The 23,869-nt window shown below is 46.4% G+C and overlaps 1 protein-coding gene across 1 annotated transcript; it reads right to left on the bottom strand.

The window, feature by feature from the left end:
- Positions 1-11,449: 11,449 nt before the first annotated feature.
- On the bottom strand, positions 11,450-22,562 carry LOC132462533 (atrial natriuretic peptide-converting enzyme-like). The gene is made up of 3 exons (XM_060058088.1): positions 22,388-22,562; positions 21,592-21,711; positions 11,450-11,853 (listed from the first exon to the last, which is right to left on the bottom strand). Exons 1-3 carry the CDS (start codon positions 22,455-22,457, stop codon positions 11,450-11,452), a joined length of 594 nt encoding a protein of 197 aa, XP_059914071.1. The 5' UTR covers positions 22,458-22,562.
- Between the last annotated feature and the right edge of the window lie 1,307 nt (positions 22,563-23,869).

Genomic DNA, 23,869 nt, shown 5'->3' with positions numbered 1-23,869 from the left:
CTGCTGCGTCGCGTAAGCCCTACATTATTCACACAGGGCTTCCCAAGCCACAAGTAAAGCTTAGCAACGTTTTCGGAGCGAATCAGCAAGACACAGAGCTCGGGTTCTCTTAGACCATGGTTCCTCAACGGGGGCGGTACCGCCCCCTGGGGGACGTTCGCACAACCTAGGGGGCGCTGGGAACGGGATTTTTTTCCCCATCTTTTTGGGGAGATTTTTAACTTTCATGGTTTTCAATTTTTTGGGTGAATAAAGAGGCTACCTGGCTACTACCCTATTGTCATTGATTGGTTTCTAACCCGTCTACCGCCTCAGCTACTTTTGGGGCGCCAGAGGATCAAGGTAAAGGTCAGGGGAGCGTTTGCTCAGCAAAGGTTGAGAACCACCGTCTTATACCGTCACTATATTTCATGTGGTATCCTTATGTATCCTTTTGTCTGACAGGGATCTCAGACAAATGTTGTTTGAATCAGGAGGGACCTGTATGAAGAAAGATGATGAAGATCATGTATTGATTACAATACATTTGGCAATTAGACTAGATGTTCAGTGGCTGGTGGTGGCAATGACTACGGAGACGAGGTTCCTACTGATGGAGTCTAGATGCGGGTGGTGTCGGTGAGTATGGAGGTCTGTTTCCCACGCTCTCAGCAGCATCAGGGGGCAGAACAGGCTCCCAGAGGAACCCTAATATGGCCGTAATGGACCCGACAGGAAGAGTCCAAGGATTCATTCCGCTGCTAGGAGAGGAATGTGTGGGTAACCTTTATGGTCGCTGCTCAACACAAACCATTTGTCGAAGAAAAGTAATCTAGGATGCAGCAATGCTACTTAGTTCTAGCAGAGACGGCACACGGCCTGCGCTAGAAACCACAAATGACCGAGGTCGGAGGTGCACCTGGTCTCCTTTAGAGAGATTCTACCAAAGAAAAGTAATTTGTGTGCGTAGCTTTCAGAAAGTGCTTTTCATCATTGCATTTCTACAGTGGCCATGCTACACAGGGTTGTTTGAAACCTTGACTGATACTATTTTACAGCCTTCTTTACATTTTACTTCACTGCTACTACTGCGAGCAGAGTTGGTGCTCAACAATTAAGCACTAAAAGATACCCGCCTTAAGCTACATGATTGTTCACAAAAAATATGAAGTGAAAGAAAATGACACCTTGATTTCAGACTTCAGATATTAATCTCTGGTCTCTGAGGCTCAATTTGTTTTTGGTTTCCCCCTTTCTCTCCGTTTTTCTTTCTCTATCCCTTCTCAATTCATCCTCTTCCTGAAATCCTTCCTCTCTCTCTCTCTCACTGATTTGTGAGAGAGATGCCAACCGAGAGCTTGACAGAGACAGAGACAGAGACAGAGAGAGAGACAGAGACAGAGACAGAGAGAGAGAGAGAGAGGATGGCAGAGAGGGAGAGAGAGGGAGGGAGAGATGTGTTTCTGATCCAGACAGCTGACCCTCCTCTCTGCTCCAGGGGCCTCTGGGGCCCTCCAGTCCTTTTTGGCTCCAACATCACTCTGTGGTCCAGATGCCCCATCCCTCCGGCCTGGAGCCCAGCAAATCAATGTGCTTCAGCTCTCACCCCGCCCTGCCATATGCTGCCCGGGACACAAATCAAACGCACCCCTTCAGGAGTCCATATCCGTCTGTTGGGGCGTCTTTAAAAGTGACGTTGATATTTATCACACTGCGTCCGGTTTTCAGATCAGAGATCAGAAGTGTCTGGTATCATGGAGCTCGCCTGGAACAAGAGAACACTGTGGAACGTTCCACACACCGTGTGCTGGTGTCCTCTGGAAGAGAGGGGGGCTGCGCACATCCAAAGGTGATCCCCAGGTGCTAGACAATGCCTGATGAAGATCCCAGGCGCTCGAAACGTTGCCCGTTAATAAATCTACTTCTGGAGCATTAAAACAGAGCAGAGCGTCCTCTCTCTGGCGCCTTCCGGATCACCGGGACTGCCGAGCTGCTGAGCGGATTTATGGAGGCACGGAAATATGTGGAGAAAAATGGAATGTATTGTTTGCATACTTTGATAACTTTGGATGAGCATTTGTATCGAGTAAACAGCGCTTGAGGTTTCTCTTTAAATGATGTGGTGGCTCTACTGACATTTCACATCATTATGGAATTTCTAATTACATTTTTCTTGGCAGCCTGTCTGACAAAGCAAACAAATTACAGACATCACTTTGTGGTCCCTGGAGACAACGTGATCATCAATGAATCAAAGAAAAAGGACAAGTCGCCATCCCCTAATTAGCAACTTTATCCTTTCCTTGCTGCATCATTATGCTGCTGCATTTCTAAATGTCATTCGGAACTGCATCTCCTTCTGAGATGTGCAAATGTTGATGCAGTCGTGGATGTTGTTATCATCATAACCATTTTTTCTTATTATTATTTGACACAATATCTGAAAATAAATTAGAGTTTGCAATATGAAAAAATGGATTACCACAATAATCATGAGGGACCATACCCAACATTCACAATATGCTTACCGTTTTAACCGTCTAACTAATTAAGTAAGTAAGTACTAACTAACTTGAAGTTCATGGGCATTTAAAGTATGATATCGGACTGTAGCCGCTTTATCTCTGACGTTTCAAAACATCTATTTTGATCATGACAAGGACATATCTTATAAAATGAATAGATATATATCTTTATGTCATAAAACCAAAACAATACCATTCAAAGGCGATGAATTGCTGCGCAGCCAAAAAATGTACAAAACCGCATCAAAAGAACACGCACATACACCTCCATGTTCGTTGAATCCAACACAACGCATGTCGTTTATGAGGATTTCCCAGTGAGAACACGCTCTACAAGCCTTGGTTAAATGAGGTCCGTGAACCTCAGGCCAGAGAGCACGGCTTTCTGCTGCCTTTCAAACCTCACACCTCCCATAACCGCCTCAAACCTCACACCTCTCATAACCGCCTCAAACCTCACACCTCTCATAACCACCTCAAACCTCACACCTCATAACCACCTCAAACCTCACACCTCTCATAACCGCCTCAAACCTCACACCTCTCATAACCGCCTCAAACCTCACACCTCTCATAACCACCTCAAACCTCACACCTCTCATAACCACCTCAAACCTCACACCTCTCATAACCGCCTCAAACCTCACACCTCTCATAACCGCCTCAAACCTCACACCTCTCATAACCGCCTCAAACCTCACACCTCTCATAACCGCCTCAAACCTCACACCTCTCATAACCACCTCAAACCTCACACCTCTCATAACCACCTCAAACCTCACACCTCATAACCACCTCAAACCTCACACCTCTCATAACCACCTCAAACCTCACACCTCTCATAACCGCCTCAAACCTGACACCTCTCATAACCGCCTCAAACCTCTCATAACCGCCTCAAACCTCACACCTCTCATAACCACCTCAAACCTCACACCTCTCATAACCACTTCCCTCTTAACCACCTCAGGAGAAGGTCAACGCCGCTGGCTGACAGACAAACGACATTTGAAGAAACCACGTTTGAAGGTCTGCGTTCTGTTCAGTCTTGTTGTCAGGCTGACAGATGCTGGTTTGATGGAGTGTGGTTGAAGAGGACGGGAGGGATCACAGAAGGTGTTGGTGGAGCTGTCAGGGAGTAGCTAGCCTCGGTGCAGCTAGCCTAGAGCTAGCCAGCAGATAGCCGGCCGGATTATGAAGCACTGTAGCACTATTCTCTGATTTAATATATACTTTTATATATATAGATTGAAAATAAATCATGAAAATGAGCACCCAAACCCACAGACACACACGTGCAAACACACACGTACACGCACGCAAACAAAACACACATACATGCACACACAAGAGCTAGAACTATTCCAATTCAAAGTGGAATAAAGGTGCAGTGAATAGAAAAGCAATGCTGCATTGACACACACACTCATACACACACACACACACACACACACACACACACACACACACACACACACACACACACACACACACACACTCCTATACCAACATAAACGCAGAGACCCACCAACACATTCCTATAGCCATCCACACCCATGCATAGCAACACATTTGACAAGGCTGATAAAGGGAGATTAAAAGGCCTTTTTAACCCTCTTAACGGGCAGAGGGGCTGAGGACGACTCAGAAACCAAGGGCAACTGAGAACTCCCACATCACTGGGGAGATTAATGAACAGTATTCCTAAAGACTCTCTCTCCCTCACACACACACACACACACACACACACACACACACACACACACACACACACACACACACACACACACACACACACACACACACACACACACACACACACACACACACACACACACACACACACACACACTCCAGCCCGTCTCATCTCTCGTTATCTAGCCGTCAGAAGTCGTTAGGACGCGGCGCGGTGGGAGGGATCCGTTGCGATCGCTTAACGAACAAGACGAGCGATCCTCCTGGTGAACACGGCGGGCTAGGTAGCTGAGACGAGGATCTCTGCGTCGCCCGATGAGATGAGACATGCTCCGGGATCAGAAGAGATGAGATAAGATGACATTAGAGGATGAGGATTACCACGGCAATACTCTTAACAGCCCATGATGAGCTCATGGTGAGAGGAGATGAGATGGGATAAGATAACCGGAGATAGCACATCGTGATGCTCTTGGGATCCGAGGACTTCTCCACACGGGGTCGGATAAGATAAGATAAAGATAAGAAAGGACATCGATCCCCTGGGGGAAAACTCACAGAGAAAGAGCAACAGCGCAGAAGGGAAGCATTGTGTAAGCAACAGAGACGGCGTAATGAAGTGCTCAGAGCTGCAGGTAATGTAAGAGCAGGGAGCGTTTAGCGGCGCGCGCTCACAGCTGCAGCCGCGCCCTGGCTGAGGAACATGAACCATCAAAGCGTAAAAAGGTCAACCTTTTATTTTTCGCCGTTAAAGTGGTTCAGAAAGTAGCCCGGGGCGAGAATCATCACGGATGCCTCCCAGCATCACCGTCTGCAGACACCACAAATCTACATTCAGTCAAAGCTTGGGAAAGCTCTCGGTCTAATCATGGTACTGTTACGCTACGGCCACACCAACCGCGTGTGATGGTTCAACGCTTCCAACGCGTCAACGCGCCAACGCAGCTAGATGAGTCCATGTCCATTCAAGTGAACGGAGCGTTCCCTCTTCGTCATAACTATCAAACCAAACATCCTTCACATTCACCGAGCGAACATTATGAAAGTAAAATGGACATTTCTCGCTAAAAATGTTTCCATAAACGCATTTAATGGCGTAACTATGTTACTACTTCCACCCAGAATAAAGAAAAATGTCGGCCGTATGCTTCTGTGCAAGCGTCACTACTCTCTGCCAGTGACGTCGGGTCAAGCTCCACGCTGATTGGCGTTGGAGCGTTGAAAGTTCAATCTTTTGAACTCCGGGCGTTGGTGCGTTGGGCGCGTTACTGCGTTTACGTGCGTAATTATGTGCGTCTGCCGCGTCTAACGCCCCTAACACAACGCTCCAACGCGTGTACCGCGTCTACGCGCCCCTAACACAACGCTCCAACGCGTGTACCGCGTCTACGCGCCCCTAACACAACGCTTCAACGCGTGTACCGCGTCTACGCGCCCCTAACACAACGCTTCAACGCGTGTACCGCGTCTACGCGCCCCTAACACAACGCTTCAACGCGTGTACCGCGCCTACGCGCCCCTAACACAACGCTTCAACGCGTGTACCGCGTCTACGCGCCCCTAACACAACGCTTCAACGCGTGTACCGCGTCTACGCGCCCCTAACACAACGCTTCAACGCGTGTACCGCGCCTAGACCAATGGTTCCCTATGCAAAAATGACGATTTTCGACGCCCCTAACGCGAGTAACGTGGTGGGTGTGGCCGTACCTTTAGGGAGTCATGCTTTGTGCAGGGGCTCAGGAGCTAGACTGGATCTGGATGGTAAGACAGTCACACGTGGCGCGCAGACAAAGGAGGCTACATACACACACATATAGGACATACCTCATATAGACTGTCAAGGCTACTGTGTGCCACTCTCGCATATACTCTGCAGACGTTAGGAAAACAAGGCTCCAATGGAAGTTGGAACATTATCTTCTTGTCCCTGGTCTGAGAATCCGCCGGAGCTACTACTGCGTCTCCCGCTCTCCCTCTCCTCTGACAGCAATGACTGTCAGCAGCACAATGTCGTCGGCAAACTGAGTTAGAGACACGAGAGGTCATGGCCGCTCGGGAGACGACGCCACGTCAAATTACTGTGACAAGAACCTCGGAAAAAACATTTTTTAAACCGAAGATTGGATTAGCATTAAAAGCGCCTGAGGTCAGAGCTCTTTATTCAGACCCTCTCCCCTCAGCCTGGGGGTGGCACGTAGCTTAAGAACCACGCCGGAGACTGGTGCCCCCGCGAGGATGACCGGAGAGGGGAGCGGGGAGAGAGGATCAATGGCATGAGTTCTAATGTCTTGCCGTTTAGAAGTAGCCATTTAATTATTTAATTATTTATTTATTTAACGGGTGGTTCAAACAATTTTTCCAAAACAGTTTCCAAGATGTTCGGAACATCGCAATTTCTTAGCAGCTTGGATACAAAACAGAAAAGTCGACTTCCATTTCCAGTGACTGTACGTTTCCTATCTCCCCACGCTGGTAAAGTATTTTCAATACAACTACTATGGCCACCCTGAACGGTAGTTGTGTTAATATTCTGTGCAGGAACAGCTGTTACAGGCTTCATGATTCACGCGTCGTACCCATTCTTACGGAAAATTAATAAGTGATAAAACAGCTCCCAAGGGTTTCGAAGGTGTAGTTGTGTTCAAAGTAATCTGGGAAACCCAGACATTGTTTTTTATTTCATGAGGTAAATCTGGGGGGAAGCTGCCTCTGGTTCTCCTGGTGCCGTCGTGCCAATGAGCAAGGCAGCTTTAGCTGCCCCAGCCGCTCGTTGCCCTGCATGGTTGTGGGAATAGAACCAGAGACGTGATACTGGCTGTCGCCCGCTCAATGGAGAAAGAGTTTAGAGAAGCCTGTATGGATAGTATCTTTAATGCCATCTCTTTTTGTATGTCCATTTTCAGATTTTTCTTTTCCTCTAACCGAAATCCTTGGATCATGCATTCAATCTTTACTAAGGCTCGGGAAATGCAGAACAGATCACAAGTAAATACCTATGTTATTCAACGCTGTGTTCCGGACGGTACATTAGCTTCGACACTGACATCTCGCCTACGGAACATGCCCTTGCCTTTGACCTCCACGCATTATATATAAAACTCCAGGTTTATAGCGGCTGAATATATTCATGTACAGCTGCACTCAGTATGAGGAGTGAACAGTGCCCTTCAAACCGATATCGCACTAGTATTGTACTTCCAAACTGTAGAAACGTTTTCTCATTAAGGACTGCATTAAAGGTGAGGTAGAAACCTGAATATTAAAACTAACCACACAATACATCAAGGCATCTACACGCACACTACACATGCGCCAGGGGACAGCAATGAAAACTGAAAATATATTGTCGTATTATATATATATGGGATTGTTATGCTTACAAAATAGAGGGGGCATTGATTAGTGTTCAACCCCAGACTGTACCAATGGTAAATAACTGGCTTCTGGATTCTGGATATAGAGGTCACTCTCTTTAGCTCGGTGTGTGCGCAAACGCGCGTTCGTACAGTATCATCGTTTTCCCACACTGTGAAAGAATATTAATGCATAAAATGTATGAATTTCTAACGACCACCTTCAAACCACGGCAGGAGCTGAGGGTGGACCCAGCGACCGCCTCCACCTGCAGAACGATTCAATCTACGTCCAGAGCTGCAGATCACCTTCAACGGTTTATCAGGTCACGTGTTGAGTTACACTAGTAAATACTCCTTTCCCAACGTTGTTAGGTGGTGGTATAATGGGCAGATAAGGGAGACTTATTGTTGTGATTTGACTGATTCCTGCAGAACTAAAGACTTAGGTACAACTTGATGCAATGATTACTCAAGATAACAGATGTTGTTATAATGGGGTTACACAAATAGATCCCAAACAATTCACAGTAAGCCAGCGTTGCTTGAGCTAGAAGATAATTGACAGGAATGGTAAATCTGGGTCATCACGGCCATCTGGAAAAAGCAGGTGCCTTCATTTCTCGGAGCCAATCCCCCTCCAGCCATACTCCAACAGGCAGCGCTAACGTGCACCATGAGCCCAGCACATCATCTCTCCCCCGGCTGGGGGCCACAGAACACAGCTAGGGGCCAGCAGCAGCAAACAGCAGGCAGGTTTAATTGGCGATTCTGTTTCATGCGAAGCCCAATTCCCCCTCACGCTCCTCCTGTCACATTCCATTGTGATCTGCAACCAAAACCCGGGATTAAAAACTGTAACATAGCCCCCCATCCAGCTACCACCACCACCGACCGTAGACTGCTGCAGAGGTCTGCAACAGTGAACGAGTCACTGGTACTCCCTGGCCCCACTGCCAACACCAACCCCCCCCCACCCCCCCTCTCTCAATCCCCCCAGGAGAGCTCTCCCTGGAGCTAGACTCTCATTTCAGCTGTCCTCCAGCCCTTTTCCTTTACTGCCACTCTTCTTCCACATGCTTCCTGCAGTCTGATGGGTGTGATCGTCAGATCACCGGATCACGTTAAAGGAGAGCTATGTGTGTACCAGACTTCACCTTCGACTCCCCTCCTACTCTTTCCTCTTTGTGCCGCCCGTCTTTTTGTCTTGTCGTCTTCAGTCGAGGCGGTATTCATCCGAGTCCGACCAAAGCACATTGCGAACAGCATCAGCGGAAAGAAACATAATCAGTGTTGGAATGCACCCACGCACCGGCGCCCAGACAGAGAGCGCACAGCAGTACAGCGAGGGGAGCATGTGTGTGTGTGTGTGTGTGTGTGTGTGTGTGTGTGTGTGTGTGTGTGTGTGTGTGTGTGTGTGTGTGTGTGTGTGTGTGTGTGTGTGTGTGTGTGTGTGTGTGTGTGTGTGTGTGTGTGTGTGTGATGTCACTGTCAACTGCTGCAGGAACGTTGTTTGATGATCAAGTGATCAAGCAAACAGTCGATCGACAAAACTAAGAAGAAAAAGTTGAACGAACCCAAACACTTGATGTTGTAGACTCTTAGTTTTCCTCCTGGCTACCACTCACACAAAGGGAGAACATTTGAGAGACAGTGCTTTACGCTGTGGTGAACTTGATGGTGGCCATTTTATAGACCACAATATGACGGCAAGCGCGTCTGGCTGTGCATTCAAAACCCCTACATAAAAACGAGTGGGTGGATCCTTCCGCAGTCACCTTCACCGTGGTGCTGTATAGTACCATACACTCGTATTGTTGGCAGTATATAAACTACTTCCACAGAGGAAAGAGTTGCAGTAGGTTAGCTTTTTCTAAGTCAATGGTTTGGTCCCTACGTCCCAAAGAAATGTCTAAACACACAAATACAAATCATAATTAGCTCTGATTATTTGTGAATATACATACAAATATTACATATAAGATAAGAAAATACAATTTAGAGCGATAATCGTGACTTTAAATCCATGGTAAGATCCAAGGTAAACATTGACTCGTAAATGACGGATAATTAAGTAATCACACTTTAATACTTTTAATTGTTGGATTAGAATAATATCTAGGATTAAACCATCTTCTTCAAACCATCAATATTTTCTTTAGTATTCTGCAAGTTTGTTGTTCAATATCGGTTTCAGAATTGTACCCACTCCGAAGCGTGTTGATTCGAGGACATGACCACTATTCATAATGGACCATTGGACGGCTGGGTGAATAAATGGTTTCAGACTTAGTAAAACGTGTCCTCATCCCATCCCAGCTCGTATGACCATGACCATGAAAGTGAAACGCTCGGTCCACACGCAAACACGCACATCCCACAACTCACCATGAACAAAAATGTTGTCCTCCAGATACACTGCAAACCCCACAACGCTGGCTAAATACATTGCACACCCTTTACCCTTACTGCCGCCCAATCAGAGCCACTCTTCAGGGATCGGTCCAGCGGAATCCATCTCTTCAATCTGCGAGGCTAACGGGTGCGTTACGGAGAACTCTTCTCAGTGGGGGAGAAACGTGGGGAGGGACGACGGGACACCTTTTCTCTAGGAGTTGCTTATTTTCAAAACCTCGCCCTCTTCTGCTTGTTCTGTGTTCTCCCTATTCCCGACTCAGAGCTGGCTGTTCAAACCCGAAGCCCCGTGACTGTGTACTCAGTACAACGGGCCCGTTGGTGTAGTAGAGGCAGAAGTCGCTCAGGCGGAAAAGAGAACCTGCCAATAACCCTTAAGCAGATCGAATGTGGGTGGAACAACGTAAGTGATGTGGAACTAATGAAACCAAACTGTTTCCCTGGTTTCTGAACAGCCCCTTTGTCACACCCATCGCCACAAAACCTGAGCACTTGAAGAGACTAAACTGAGTTAATGACGGCGATTCAATTTAGTAGTTGGATGAGTTTCCATGTCTTCATTTTGAGTCTCCAAACAAGTGCATGGAGCGTGTTGATGAAACGAGGGCTTAAGAACATTTACAAACGGGCCATTCACATTAAAGCCCCAATTTGAAGCTTTTAACGGCGTCGACGTCCCTGTTCTCCACCATAAGTTCACGGGGTCTGATGCAGTTTCTGCTACCATCTACAACTCTTTTTTTAATCCTCCACAGGCTGAAATAATCATCTTTAACACTGCCACTCAGAATAAGCATTTGAGAGAGTCCTCTGCAAGTAAATCTTTCTAAAAAGAAAACACCAGATTTGTTTGACTGTGAATAATTTGATTAAGACCGCACTTTCACTGGCACATTGCTTCAAGTGCAGCTGTTTCTTTTCATAACCAAAAGCGAGATGTGGTTTTAAAGTAGTGGACAAGTCAACGAAAAGTAAAAGCCGTCACAAGCGATAAATCACATCAAATCCACATCAGAGAACACCATTGCGTCATTCTCTCATACGACAGCGGGGATATGCTCGCAGTGCGTTACTCTGAAGGTTAGAGGAGCGCTTCAGGGCCAGTAACAGACGTACCGTTGCGGACAACGTGTTGCTAGGGGCAACCAAACGCCTTCGGCGTTAACAACAAGCGAAGCGAGAGTGTGTCCAGGTCACTGCTGTCAGTAATCATTTTGACAGAAGAACAGATGCCTTTACTGATTAGTGTCGTAGTACAAGTAGGTATAAATATCGTTGCAGAATTAATACTCAAATCAGCCCTAGAGTTGAACCGTTTTATTTTGGTTTCTTTGGCATAGTGAAAAATGTATATATGGGCCTATATCTGTAAAAGATAAATCAGGTATTCCTTCAAAATAAAATTAAGTAAACATAAATTATGTTTAATTAATCCAGTAATAAGCATCGTCAAAAAGATTGTCTAATTCAGGGTTAGGGTCAGGAACCTGAGGGCACGGCCAACAGGTCCAGAAACCCTCCTCCAGGGGCGTGGACGGCCCTGGTCCCCTCATCCAAACCGGGGGGGGGGGGGGGGGTCCTATTCAAATACGTGGCCACCAGGGCCGTCCAGCCCAACATCCTCTCTCCGATACCTTCCTCGTGGCTCTGGGGAGGTCCACAGCGCGGAGCGGCGGGCCAGTCCAACTGCTGTTGGGTTGGGGGACCCGGTTTAGAAGGGGCCGACGGGAACTGTGAGAGGCATTTCAACGGGACCTTCCTGAAACCACGGTGGATCTGCCGACACCCCGGCAGATCCACCGTGGTTTCAGGCGTCATAGTTGGGCCATAGCCGTCCACCTTTGGAGACACTTCATCAAGTTCCACCTCCCCGGCCTCAAGGCCTGAAGGAAATGACACACGGATGCACCCGACTTACACTGTACGTACTGATAACAGCCAGTACGTACAGTATCGACCAATAGAGGGCAGCACTGATAACAGCCAGTACGTACAGTATCGACCAATAGAGGGCAGCACTGATAACAGCCAGTACGTACAGTATCGACCAATAGAGGGCAGCACTGATAACAGCCAGTACGTACAGTATCGACCAATAGAGGGCAGCACTGATAACAGCCAGTACGTACAGTATCGACCAATAGAGGGCAGCACTGATAACAGCCAGTACGTACAGTATCGACCAATAGAGGGCAGCACTGATAACAGCCAGTACGTACAGTATCGACCAATAGAGGGCAGCACTGATAACAGCCAGTACGTACAGTATCGACCAATAGAGGGCAGCACTGATAACAGCCAGTACGTACAGTATCGACCAATAGAGGGCAGCACTGATAACAGCCAGTACGTACAGTATCGACCAATAGAGGGCAGCACTGATAACAGCCAGTACGTACAGTATCGACCAATAGAGGGCAGCACTGATAACAGCCAGTACGTACAGTATCGACCAATAGAGGGCAGCACTGATAACAGCCAGTACGTACAGTATCGACCAATAGAGGGCAGCACTGATAACAGCCAGTACGTACAGTATCGACCAATAGAGGGCAGCACTGATAACAGCCAGTACGTACAGTATCGACCAATAGAGGGCAGCACTGATAACAGCCAGTACGTACAGTATCGACCAATAGAGGGCAGCACTGATAACAGCCAGTACGTACAGTATCGACCAATAGAGGGCAGCACTGATAACAGCCAGTACGTACAGTATCGACCAACGGGGCCGCGCTGCTTCAAGGAGGCGCTGCCCCCATTTGTCCGCAGTTTATGCGTTAATCAAGTAGTTCCTGTTTGCGCTGTTTACATGGTTTGCTACATGGTTATGCTGCCAGGACCACGGCTCATCAGACAGTTGTGAAGGAGTGTGGTTGTGGTGTTGATGAAGAGAAACATCTGTGTGGTTCCTTCATCTAGAAGTGGATCCAGCAGAGAAACCACAGGAAAGCCAATCTTCCTCACAAGCATAATCTAGCATTATAATAAGGGTTAGGTCAACCGTCAACAGGAACGCCATTAGTAAACATGAACATGATGCATTCATAAGCATTAATTAACAGTACATTTGCAGTTAATTAACACTTAACTTATGGTCAATTCAGGCAATTCATTATTGTAAAGTGTTGTGAAGATCCATGCCTACATGATTCATTCATCACTCCCTAATATATTTAGATAATATATATGATAGCTAATAAATTAAACTTACTTTCCAGCAGATACAATTATTCAGCAGAATCTGCCCCCCCCCCCCCCCCCCCAACCCATATGCCAGTTATTTAACATCATATATTAACAGTAATGACATATTAAAACTGTAGGACCTTAAGCCTTATTTCCTGGTTCATCATCAGAATTCAGAACACACGCAGACACTAACCACACTAAAAAAGTTAAGACCCTCTTCTATGGTTTCCATTAATAAACGTTTTATGTGCTTTTTAGGTTGCACTATAAAAGGGAACACTTTTGGATTGGAGAAAATCACTCTCCATCAAACTCAGATACTTTGTCGAAAGTATATGATGTGTTTTTATTGTTAAGCCCAGCTGAACTAAAAACTACTTCAGTGGTAAACTAGACAAGGGGATTATTTATAGAATCCATACCAGGCCAACTGCTGTACTGGATTTTTGGTGAAAATTTGACCTTGTTTTGTTTTCAGCTTTTTTGGAACATTTTCAAAATCGCTGAACTTTCGTGAAGCAACCAACCTTTCATGACACAAGATTGACATTTCATTCAGACGTCACCTCTCCAAGACCGATGAGAGGGAACGCCGATATATACCACTGGAGCAGCCACAACGTCCCCTTGATGACGAGCTTGAGGGGAGGGGAATGTGGGCAGGGGGAGGTGATTGACAGGGATGACAGCCAGTGGGCATGGGTCCTGCCTCACCGAGGAATGAGACTGCGTAGACCGTAGCAGCTGACAGGTGGCGGTTTCCAACGGTAACCACGCAGCCTGTGTTCCCGTGTAACGACTGTCAGAAGGAAGCGCCAGGGCGGGAACCAAGCCAAAGGAGGGAAGGAGTAACTCATTAAATATTTATTAACCCAAGAAAACTGTCAAAACAGCCTCCCAAAGCACCCACGCTGTCTCTGAATAGAACGCAGGTGGGCCAAGCTTGGACAAAAAGCAAATTTGCCCACAAAAGAATGAAAAAAACGGAATAAAGAAATGTCACTGGACCGAAGCAAAGACTCTTTCAAACCAAACCATCCACGGAGCGTTGGGCTCATAAGGAGGGCTCAACAGAACCAGGGCCAGGACAGCCACGTGCTAGCCCTCGCCCAGGAGCACAACGCACCCACGGGTAGAAGAGGATCGTGTGTGTCGGTGTGCGTGTGCGTGCGTGCGTGCGTGCGTGCGTGCGTGTGTGTAAACAGACATCCACCCCCTCGGAGGCGTCCTCTACCTCCGCCCCCGCTGACGTAGCCGTCCGCGGGCGTGTGGGGGGGCACACAGACGCCTCGCTCCCCCTCACACTTAGAGCGCATGTTGTGGAACGATGTGCGGATAAACCTCGGCCTCGACACCGCCCTCGCCGCCGCTGCCGCCGCCGGGAGCCGTGCTGCTGGGGGGCGCGGCGGCGAGGTCAGGGCAGGGCGGATGTGGACCGCCCCCCCGTCCCCCCCGTCCCCCGTCCCCCGTCCCCGTCCCCCGGCCCCCCCCCGGATCGTTGAAGTGTACGCCGCGATGACTTGTCGAGTACTGCTCTAGTGGAATTCAAATGGGAGTTGAAAGCGAGATTGAACCGAGGCCGTCATCACGGAGAGGATGGAGAGAAGCAGAGCAGAAGCTATCAAAATGTATTTGCAGGTAAATATGAGGTTCATTTATAGAAAAAGTCCCCATTCGAAAGACATGACCTATCCAGTTAAGACCCGCAGTTAATATTTTTTTTTTTTTTTTTGCAGTTGAAATAATTAATGAAGATTAATAACTTTAAAAACCCTGTTGTGATTGAGGTTCAGGCCTCAGTACTGGTTTCTTTCCGGTGATTCAGTGACCATTCGTATAGAATGATTCATGATCCGTCTTAAGACGTTCATAATGGCTGCTTACAGACATCTCAATTTTGTGCCCTGCAATTTTGATTGTAACCAAAAAACTCCTTACATAGCAAGATGGAGAATTAAGAGATTAAGTGGCCAAGAGGAATCGGTCAATAGTTTCCAAACTTAAAGTGTTCTTGAAGTGAGTGACATGAACTCTCTCTCTCAGCCTTCAGCGATTTACCAGAATCCCACAGTGATGTCAGATAAGACTCTGGATTAGTTTGGTAAGGCTTGGATTTCTGAATTATCACTTCAGGAAAGCTGCTGGTTCATAAACACACACACAGGGCTGTACAGACACCAGGGCTGGGAATGAACACAGAGGGCAAACCCAGACAGAACCCAATATCACTCTCCTGACTCACTTTTCACAATACACTGTTTTCTGACCTTCCTCTGAGCAAAAATCAACTTATTCTCGAGTCATCCTCAGTCTTTAAGACAAACCATCTTAAATCCCAAAGAATGGTAATAACAATGTGCGCATGCATTTCCTCAAACCTTCTGAACATGGCAGTGCAAATTTCGCCCTTGACCAATTTGACGAAAAAGGAACGAATATTCCCCATACAGGAAATCATCCAAGATTGCAACACATTTGTTTCTTCAATCACAGCCTTTTGTAAAAGGCTGTAAAAGGTACGCAAAGTAGATAAAAAAAACGGAGAACCGAATGCATTGTTCTTTGCCACAGCGAGTTTATCGCAGTCTTCAACAGGAATAATATCACCACCGATTCATACATCAAATTATGATTAATAACAGGAAAAACACTGATATGCATTCACTTCATCTAGTGGTTTTGTGGAGCAGTGTCTCCCTAGTGCACCTCTGTTATAATAGATCATCACTTCAAAAGGATTGATATTTTATTAAAGATGCTACGAGAAAATCATTCCCTCGTTTAATGATTTTGAACTGCGTCCAGTGTATCCCAGTAAAACTCTATCATTCCACAATTACGTCATAGACGTGTGCCGGATTGTCAATCCATTAGTCCCGACCAACCACGTTTAGGCACAACAAATCTATAGTTATTCCCATTGGGCCGACCATGCAAGGAAATAAGGAATCTATAATGGGTTAGAAATTGACATCTGCTGTATAAGATAGTATATAGGGCAGAACAGTATGACGCTGGTTAGGCTCCTGGCTAAATTGTTATGGTTCAGAGACCGAAGTCGGCATCAATGTCTTTGATGAACCAGGAACCTGGCAGAGATCGCTCAGGGAACTGGGGTGAAGCAAACACATGTCAGCCTCTATATGTTCCTATCAATCTGTGGTATATTGGCCCCTAGTGCCGGCCAGTTCACCTACTGCTCCTTCCACTCTGCTTCCTCCACACTGTTCCACCTGAGACAAGCTCTGGTGGACGCTCAGAGGTCCTTATGTGAGAGAGATCAGGACCCAACCTAGCACTATGAACGGACGCCCTCACGGCTGGAATTCAAAACGGAAAGTTCCTCTACGCTTACCCTCTGTTCTGACAGGAAGAAGGATTAGACGACGGTTTCATATCTCGCTTCTCGCTTCCCATTTCAGTTTCCCTCTCCCTCTCTCTCTCTCTGCTGGTTTCTCCTCAATCATTTCTCCCTCCATTTCCCTCTCTTCCTCTCACTCCTCCTGTCTGTCACTCTCTCCGTCTGTCGCCTTCTCTCTCTCTGTGGGCGGAACGTGGGACGGACAGAACACAGGGGAGACATCTCAACTGCCCGCGATACAGAGTCCTATTTTAAAGCTACAGCCAAGAATGGCAGATGAAAGGGTCTGAATGGAGACGTTATGCTCTGATGGCACAACTGTACATCACAACGAACAAAGAGGAGAAAATTGAATGAGAAGCAGACACAGAGAGAAAGTCGACCATAAGAGCCGTAAAAGGAGAGAGAGAACAGGGAGGACTCCCGGTGCAGACGGGAAGGAGGTGTGACACGAAGACACAAGCCCCGTCTGGGTGTAATTACTAGCTGAGCCCTGCGAGCTCTGAAACAACGTGTCAGAAGGCAAGCAGGCTAACTTCTCCTTCTGTGAATAATATCAGCCAGGCCTTTGTCAAAATGACAATGCAAAAGGGTTAGCCACAGATGAGAAGAACACAGAGAGAATCCCATTAAAGGACGCCCTATTAGGACAGCCCTGTGGCGCGAAGTGCCACGGCGTGCAGGCTCCAGGAGGAACCTTTATTCTCTCCCATCTGAATGACCATTTCTCAAGGTCTCTGCTGACAGAGAGGGCAGATTACAGGGAGTCCTGAAGAGAATGACTAGGACGAACTCATTCTCAAACATAGAATTGAGCATATTAAAAAAAGCACCCACCGACTGGCACACATTTAAATCAGGATATATTAGGCTTCCATCTTAGAGGTTGTGGGTTTCAAATTCCAATCTTCGTGGTCTATTCAATTGGTTTTCTTGAATATAAATACTCTATATACATTAAATTTCAAATTTGATTTTCTAAAAGATAAGCTGTTTGAGTGGCACTTTCATAAGCATGGTACAATGACGAGGTCATCCATTCTCAGCAGGACTGACCCCAGTGGGAAGTATTTCCACGGGGTGAACTTGGGAGTCAGAGCAGCGGTCTATAACATGCTTTAGTTCATACATCGCTATTGTGTTGGATACAAGGGCTGCCTGTCAAAGGAGCTCTGACGATATGTTTCTGTTGTATTGTTCTGTGTACTACATGGGGTTCGACGTTGACATTCTTTCACTGTGGACAATGAAAGTGTTGGGCACATTTTTGTGCATGAAAACACAATTTCTGGCATGTATGAGTTTGGGATTCAAATGGAAAATGCGTTGAATAGACCTTGTGATTATTGGGTTAGGACGACACATTATATTAAACTAGTGTTCAAAAATGCTGAATCACATTTTGGACATTCTACTTATTCAGGGACGCTCTCCACTAAACTGCCATGATCCAAAAATTGTTGAGGGAGAGGCAGAAGAGGGCAAGATACGCTAATCAATATACCAAAACGTCCACGTTGTAGCGAGTAAAGCCCTCACCATCACATTTCAAAAGGTTCAACGCTGTTCCTTTTACATTTACAATTTCTCCTTTGACACTTTTGACGGATTGTGTATTGAATACAAACTGGGGATCAGGACGGTTGGGGACTGTTCACACAGGCCCCGGGCTGTGGGGCCCTAGGCTCCTCATTCAGTTAAACACACAAATGTCATTTCATGAAAGCACACCCATCCCGTTCTGCGAGTAATTGACCTGCTCAAGACATCGAGGTGACAGCAACACGCTAGAAATAATGAACATGAGTAACCAAATGGATTTCAAACACACAGAAAGCTATCGAATTTAATTTCAAACCGTTATTCATATGAAAGCCCTCCACAATGTGCCGGGCTCTCAACCTGATAATCGTGTCCTCATGTCCCATGCTGACGGCACCTCACCTCCTGTGGTTATTTTCTATTTAGTTTCCTTCCGTTTTAAAACTATTTTAAACCCAGTGGAGCATATGGTGCGGGCACTGCGGCCGGGCGGCCCCGCCCCTGGGACCGTACGAGACGATCTGACACTGCAGAACCAGAAGGCCGGTTAAACATCACCAGGAATACACCAGGGAGGCCCACTGTGTGTACACTAGAGAACGAAGAAATCCACTACATCTATTTAAACAAGCAAGGCATTAAGAAATACACTCAATAGTAAGAAGGAACACAGACGCACACAGAATATAACTAAAAGAATGAGGAAATACATACGATTTACAATATGTCCAGAATGAAGCAATACTCTTTTGGCTGGGGGTCAAACACTCTAACCAGCGGACAATACAGTATTAACACTGTAGAATGAAGGGATAATTAAACTTACAGAACAAAGCTCAATCAAAAGGCTGAGGAGAGCACTTGTCACATGGTTAAGACATTAATCAGGAATGAAAGGTGTGTGGATCTCAAATTGAAGCACTCTTGGGTTTTAACTGCGATTGTAAAACCTACAGGGACGTCGAACGACGGAAAAACAAATGTTAAATTCATGAATAATAAAAAATCTCATTTTGCAATCCTATATTGTCTATGTGGAGGAACGGAGCACCAAACGGCGGAGGGGGAGGAGGGGGATGGATAGGTTCCAGTGAAGCAGGAGGACTGATCCATAGATAAACCTCACCTCCGTTATCTGATTTGGCAAAACGCACAGCGCAGTTCCTTTGTCTACCGACTCCCACCGCTGTCATCCCCGGAATGAGAGGAAACGAAGCTGGCGACGCGGAATATTAAATGTTCCCATTTCAAAAGGAATATAGAACAGTTGAAATCAAACAATAATGTGCGTAAAAAACCATAGCCCCAATGACCCTGGGCCTGCTGTGAAGACTACACTCGGACCACAACATCTGTGACCTTGTCCATAGGGTGTCTAATCACGTATCTATTCCCCGTCCCGCCCACGCCCGGACTTCACCCGCCTGTGGGTGTAGGTTAGTTAACACAACCCCCCACACGAGGGTGTGAATGTAGGAGAATCATGGAGTAGGTGAGCATGAATACATAATGCGGAGTATCTGTCGTCATCTAGAAAGAGCCTTTCATCCAGTGAATTGACTGTAGTAGAAACATGGCTTTAATGAGCATGGGTAGGTACGAGGCTTCCTGCTCAGAGATGCCCACAGGGCTAGACTGTGCACTCACGTGCACTCACGTGCACGTGAGTGATCGGTAAGGAAACGCACGAAATACAAGAGAGATGCTGTTATCAGGAGGGGGGTGTCGTTGGGGGAGGTTGAAGAGCGAAGAGGGGGATGCTCGGCAGGGTGCATTATGGGTATTATGTTATGAGCGCCGTTGGATATTTCAGTTGGGTCCATGGCGTTGTACCCAGGTGGTCGTCTGCGCAATAAGGCGCGGGGGGGGGGGGGAGATCATAGAGAGGTTTCCTTATGCGAACCAAAAGAAACAGTCTCATATCCCTTGAGCGACTCCCTCATTTGTGTCTTGTTTTTCCAGAATTTGCCCAAACAAACCAAAACAAACAAGACAAAGCCTTTTATGAGAAGGAAAGGCTTGCCACAGGACATTCGACATCGTATAAATGAAATACGTCTCAATTTCAACCCACAGGGCAACCTAATTACAGAGAGGGAAAACAGGGAGAGATGTGCTGTTTAGTGGCCAACAGGCACCGTCGCTCTGCGTTTGTGAGCTTTACTTCCTGGACAGGTTTTGAAGCGGCCCGGCTCTCCTCATTACTCGCCGCTCCCCTTGTACAGCATGTCTACCGAGTCACGCTCCAACGCTACACAGACCCACCACCGCGACATCTGCCCCAACCCCACCGCCCTCAGATGGTTTCTGTACCAAGGTACCAATGTGTACAGAGACACTGCTCTGAAAGAAACACACAAATCCATCCGATGCGAGTACACAGCCTACATAATGACTTCTGAGTCCACCTAGGTATTATTCGGCTATCGGCTGCTTAAGGTTCGAAGCCACATGACGACCAGTTAGCAAAAGACAGAGGAGAAACAGAAACAAGTTATTTTCCGGAAAATTGAGTTCACTCCAGTCTTTTACTCCCTCGATCACTCACGTCTTGTCTTATAAAGTGTGATATTATTCATAAGGAATCATGATCAAGTATGAAAACATCACATGCAAGCCCTCTTCTTTCCTAGAGCATCAAAGCATCTCTCTCTCTGTGTGTGTGTGTGTGTGTGTGTGTGTGTGTGTGTGTGTGTGTGTGTGTGTGTGTGTGTGTGTGTGTGTGTGTGTGTGTGTGTGTGTGTGTGTGTGTGTGTGTGTAAGAGCCTGCATGCTGTGCTTGCATGAGGGTTTGAAGGCGTGTGCGCGTTGTGTGTGCGCACTATGATTTGGTTGTGAGTGTTTCGGGGGTGTAAGCAGGGGGAAGGGATGGTACTAGGTAGGCATATGTGATAGGAGGTGCTGGAATTCCTCCCGAGCCACAATTAACCCAGACACAAAAGCCAAGCAGCGTGGAAAACACAGTTCTGGCACCACTTCATTGAATTCACAGTGAGCATCGTTCCCACAAATAGGTCATGAGTCTGCAGTCATTAAGCACAGACCAACAACACCTGCAATGTTCTTCCACAGAACAACAGTAATCACAATATCACAAATCGAATTATAGTATTACCAATTGCATTACTCATGAAGGTTTAACTTATCCTATTAATATGGAACCACCCTCTGATGGGGAGATGGTGCGTAGGCGAATCTGCTCAGTTCATCAACAGAAAGAAAAAAAAAAGAAACAGCCTTATGTTATGTAAATAATGTAGTGCGACATGCACCGAAACGAAGCGCCTGGAGGTAGAGATTAAAGCCATATTCAGCAACGGAAATGCTACGGTGGTTTGTTGAATGCACTATATTAAAACATAAGCATATGTGGTGGTGATGCCATCTCCAACTAATTGGTTTATCTCTAAGAAAGTATGAGCTCTATTCAAGAGTGGCGTTTTATATCCGCGGCGTGGTGATGGCTAGATGTTAACGCCATACGCAACAAGACGTCCATTTTTTAAATCACTTTTTCCCCACTTACGACAATTCTCTTCGTCACTGTTGTCCGAACAGTCGTCGTCATCGTCACACTTCCAAATGGCGGGAATACACCTTTGGTTGCTGCACTGGAACTGTCCATCCTCACAGTCATCCACTGCTGCTGAGAAAAAAAAAATAGAAAAAAAGTCCAGATGGCATTATTAATTGCATAATGCATAATTACTAGCCCGAGTTGTTCCCTGCAACGGTCATTTGCAAATGAATGCCTAATTAATATTCAGTATTCTTCTGTTCAATTGAGCGAGACACTGGAGCGTCAATGGCTGTTTGTAGTCCCTCATGCTCTACTTTATAGGCCTACTACAAATTGAAAGGAGTCTGCTGGGAGTTTTAAACCGTAAAAAAAAGAAGAAGAGAGAGATGGGTGTAAGACACGTGTTTTTTAGTACGTGTTTTAGACATCCCACCCCCAGCGTGGCCACTTATTTGAAAGCCACTATACGCTCGTTACTGTGTGGATGCACATTGATACACATGACAGGAGCGCAGACATTTTGCCAGCCGGGACCATGAGCCGAATCAGAAGACAACCGCACACACACTGCTCGGTTAAACACGCTTCCTGCATTACGAGTGTGTGTGGATAAGGTAGTAGTGTTGTGCGTCTCGAGTCTTGAGGTAGGCCTATCAGACAATTTAATGAACCCGGGAGCGCTTTCAACGCCGTTCATCCCAAACCCTCCAGTAAACCAGAGAATCTAGCGAATTAAGCAGAATTTTGCATTTTAAATTGGATCCGAGTATATACTATTTATCGACCGTAAGACAGCACTAACCTTCGGATGAATGAAGCTTCAGGGCCAACAAATGAAAAAGTAGTAAAATCCTTATATTATCCGTCCACATTTCTGGAGGTGGTTGATGCTGCTCATTCACATCCACAAACAAAGCCCGTCCTAGACCCCCTTCCTCTAGCGATGCGACGGGGGTACTTCAACGCGCTACACCAGACAGCCCTCCTGCCTCATTGGCTGCTCGGATCGATGACGACGCGTGGAGGGCGGGGTTTCGCTCCCATAAGCGAATTAATAAACAGCCATTCCTGGTTGTATGTTTTTTTTTCTGTTCTGTGTGGCTGCTCTACTGCACAACATTATCGATTTTAAAGGCTTTCAAGACAGAAGAGTGGCTTCCACTATACGAAAAATAAAAAAATATGGATTCAATTAAAAAATAAATGGTTCAATTGAAAAATAAGGAAAGAAAAGGAAGGGAGAAAGGAAGACCGAGATAAGAAATAAAGCAAGAAAAAATATGAAATGATATTCAGTGCTCCAGATTTCTCTGTGTCAGCTTGTAAAAGTCAGTTCTATCATCTTTTCGTTCTAAAGGATATCTGTGGTGGTGAGTGAACACCTTGGTGTGGTCGGGGCGGAAGGATGGAGGGGGGGGGGGGGGGTAGCCGTACCTCCGGGGGTCCGAGCAATTGGATGCAGCATGCCTAACAATCTGATGTTCCAAGGAAATTCAGCTCAAGGGCCATCTTACTTCAGATGAGGGTAAGGACTTTGAATGCTAGACAGGCAGAAATAGGAGAGAAGATATGCCAAACGTATCTGAATATACATTTCAGACACCACATTTGTCATGCTTTGTTTAATAAGTAGCCTACTTAATATGACTTAGATTTTACTCGTAAGGATCAAATAAATGCATACAAATTAATTACATTCAACATTTCGACAGGACCATGAGATGAAACTCAAATGTTATCTGTCTAAATAAATCCACTGAGGATCCGTTCCTACGTGACAGTAGGCTAAAAAGACAAGTGAAAGATTATGGATGCCCTCTAGGTTTGGAGCAGAGAGCTGTCTAATCTAGGCCACCGCCATCGCTGACAGCATAAGTGTTTTTAGTGGAGATAAACCCAAGAAAATATATAATCCCTATAGTATCATGCGCACACACACACACACACACACACACACACACACACACACACACACACACACTCACACACAAAAACACACGCCCGCACTCTCACACAAACACACACGCCCGCACTATCACACAAACACACACACACACGCAGCCACACACACACACACACACACACACACACACACACACACACACACACACACACACACACACTCAAACTCACACACCACAATTTGTCAGTACATGAATAAATAAAACTGACAAGTAGAGGTCTGAAGTTTATCGGAGATGGTTTCTAGTAGGGGTGCGTCATCGTTAAGTCTGATGTTCGTTTGCTTTGTTTTGGATTAAATAGAGTTCAGCTTCACCGCAGT

Source organism: Gadus macrocephalus, chromosome 8, assembly GCF_031168955.1.
Source record: "Gadus macrocephalus chromosome 8, ASM3116895v1".
Classification (NCBI taxonomy): Eukaryota; Metazoa; Chordata; class Actinopteri; order Gadiformes; family Gadidae; genus Gadus; species Gadus macrocephalus.
This window is presented reverse-complemented; position numbering and strand designations above follow the sequence as displayed.

Coding starts and splice junctions, on each gene's coding strand:
- LOC132462533 (XM_060058088.1), bottom strand. CDS start 22,457: ATGTGGACGGATAATATAAGGATTTTACTACTTTTTCATTTGTTGGCC. Junction 21,712..22,387: donor GAAGCTTCATTCATCCGAAG/GTTAGTGCTGTC, acceptor TTTTTTTCTCAG/CAGCAGTGGATGACTGTGAG. Junction 11,854..21,591: donor CAGTGACGAAGAGAATTGTC/GTAAGTGGGGAA, acceptor CATTTCCTTCAG/GCCTTGAGGCCGGGGAGGTG.